The 2,235-nt window shown below is 47.7% G+C and overlaps 1 protein-coding gene across 1 annotated transcript in view; it reads right to left on the bottom strand.

Moving 5' to 3' along the window:
- Positions 1-2,235, bottom strand: part of T265_02717 (hypothetical protein) — a gene marked incomplete at both ends in the record, with an annotated part of 79,353 nt that overhangs the window by 67,766 nt on the left and 9,352 nt on the right. The window contains one exon of the mRNA XM_009167032.1: positions 838-1,020. Within this exon, the coding sequence (XP_009165296.1) occupies positions 838-1,020 (183 nt within the window). The remainder of the gene's footprint in view (positions 1-837; positions 1,021-2,235) is intronic.

Genomic DNA, 2,235 nt, shown 5'->3' with positions numbered 1-2,235 from the left:
CACGAGGGCTGGGATACTGCCAGGTTGCCCAAGCCTAGACAGGGGAAGTTGAGAGGCAGAGGTCGGGTTCGAACTACGGACCCTGCGGTCAGTAAATTCGAGCTCTGACCACTCGAGCAATCCCGCCAAACCCACTAACAAAAAGAACACTAACTGTGCTGAACAATGCACCCGTGAACTAGGGTATCCAGCAAAAGCTATATCAAAAGCAAAATTTGACTTTCGGGCACAGAAATGGGTGTTTCGGAATGCAGATAACTACTGGTTGCGAAGGCGGATAACAGACAAGCTGAGTAAATACAGATGACTTTACCTAGTTCAAGAAAAACACAGACAAGCGAAAAAGAACCACGGAGCTTCCAGCCAGTAAATTAGCTCTCTAACCACTGAGCCATCTCGCCCCCGGGCTTTGCATTCAACTCATGGCCATCCATGAAGCCATGGCTGTTGTAATACACCGGGTTGCCTGCAACCAGAGACTCGCACACGAACACAATGAGTCGTCTCATACCGATCAGTGGGGCGACATGGCTCAGTTGATTAGAGAGTGAATTTACTAACCTCAAGGTCCTTGGTTCGAACACGACTTCTGCCTCTCGACCTGACCTGACTAGGCTTGGGCGACCTGGCAGTATCCCAGACATCGTGCTTCCTTCGGGTGGCATGGCAGCCAGGCACCGAAAGGGCAGCTGAACGTTACAGCTGAACGATTTCATTATTAGATCAGTACATTTCGTTCGGATAAGGACCAAGAAAACGAGAAACTCCCTAGCCCAACTCGTTAAGTGCAACAGGATGGACACCGATGAGAGTAGACAATGCAGAAATTCAAATAACCTGCAATCCGAGTCGCGTCTCGTTTGACAATGCTAGCAAAATTCGTTGATGTAAATGCCGCAGTTCCACAGCCAGCCGAACGGAATAGGGAACAAAGGACCCAGAGTGTGGAGTAAGATCCTCGGCCATCACAAAGCGTCTACCGACACTGGACAATAAGTAGATGAGAATATCGATGAGCATCTGGAGCGAAAAACAGAGCAAATAGAGAGGAGTTGTATAGCCGAGCACCGACTCGGGAAGAAAAACAATAAGGTGAGAAAACAACCATGTCGTAAGCCAACCAAAAGAAGAGGGATAAAGACTTTTGTCGAGGTTTCATCCCGCAAGTGAAGCAGTCAACACGTGTGGCCGCGTGATGTGGATCCCGTGATTGAAGGATGAGCGGTGCTATATCCTGACTAATTGCAAGTTAATCACACTGCTGATCAGCCACTCGTGGCCGAACGGTTAAGTGTTCAAACTACTTGCCAGGAGGTTGCGGGTTCGAGACTCTTCGGAGATGCGCACTACTGATGATTCCCAATAAGGATGAGACAGTGGTACAGTGCTTCTCGGCTTTTCAGCATAGATTGGCTTCACTTACAGGACGAAATCTTCACAAAGAATCCCAAATCTCCTCACACTATAAACAATGGAGAAAGACCATCGGTGGGTTGCCACAGACACCCATAAAATCAAATGTCTAACTAGATGGTTGATTGATGATGATGATGACGACGATAAAATGTACACCAAATCACTTGGTCACTGCGACTACCAGTGAAGCGCAGGAGAAGGGTACACAGATCCAGCGTTAGATGCTAATGAGAAGAACTCCATAGTGCTTCCCCACCGCGTTGTTAGTGAAAACCAGGATTGGGTATGGAAAAACAACAATCGATTCCGTACAGTCTTATTGTATAGATATGTATGATGGCACGGCTTGCCGCAGCCTGTAGAAGCGAATAGTGCACAATAAAGAGAGGACCGCCATTGCAGAGAACAAACTAGATACGTTCATGATGTCCGACAGGCGGTGGCCAACTCAACGGAGTTTGTTCTGCAAGGTATTCCTTGTAGAGAAAGTAGCCCCGGAAAACGCGGAATAGACGTAGATAGCATGACAGCGTTGACCGTCCCAGAACGTCCCACATCAGGCGACTGATTTGCTTCCTATCTCGATGCAGTTATGGAGGAATCTAAAAGTGTAAGCGGGTCCGGTTCTAATATTGAGGTGGCTTCCCAACTAGACCAGAATCTCATAGGGTAGCTCAAACTACTCGAGGATGAATCCATCTAATTAAAGACAAGCGTGAACGAACCTCACGGTAAACATCACAATCGTGCTAAGCTGGATCATCATCATCATCGACAGCATGATATCAGTGTTCAGCACAGATGCTTCACTGCCGTACA

This window comes from Opisthorchis viverrini, assembly GCF_000715545.1.
Source record: "Opisthorchis viverrini unplaced genomic scaffold opera_v5_35, whole genome shotgun sequence".
In the NCBI taxonomy this organism is placed as follows: Eukaryota; Metazoa; Platyhelminthes; class Trematoda; order Opisthorchiida; family Opisthorchiidae; genus Opisthorchis; species Opisthorchis viverrini.
The sequence above is the reverse complement of the archived record's forward strand: the minus strand, read 5'-3'. Positions and strand labels throughout refer to the sequence as shown.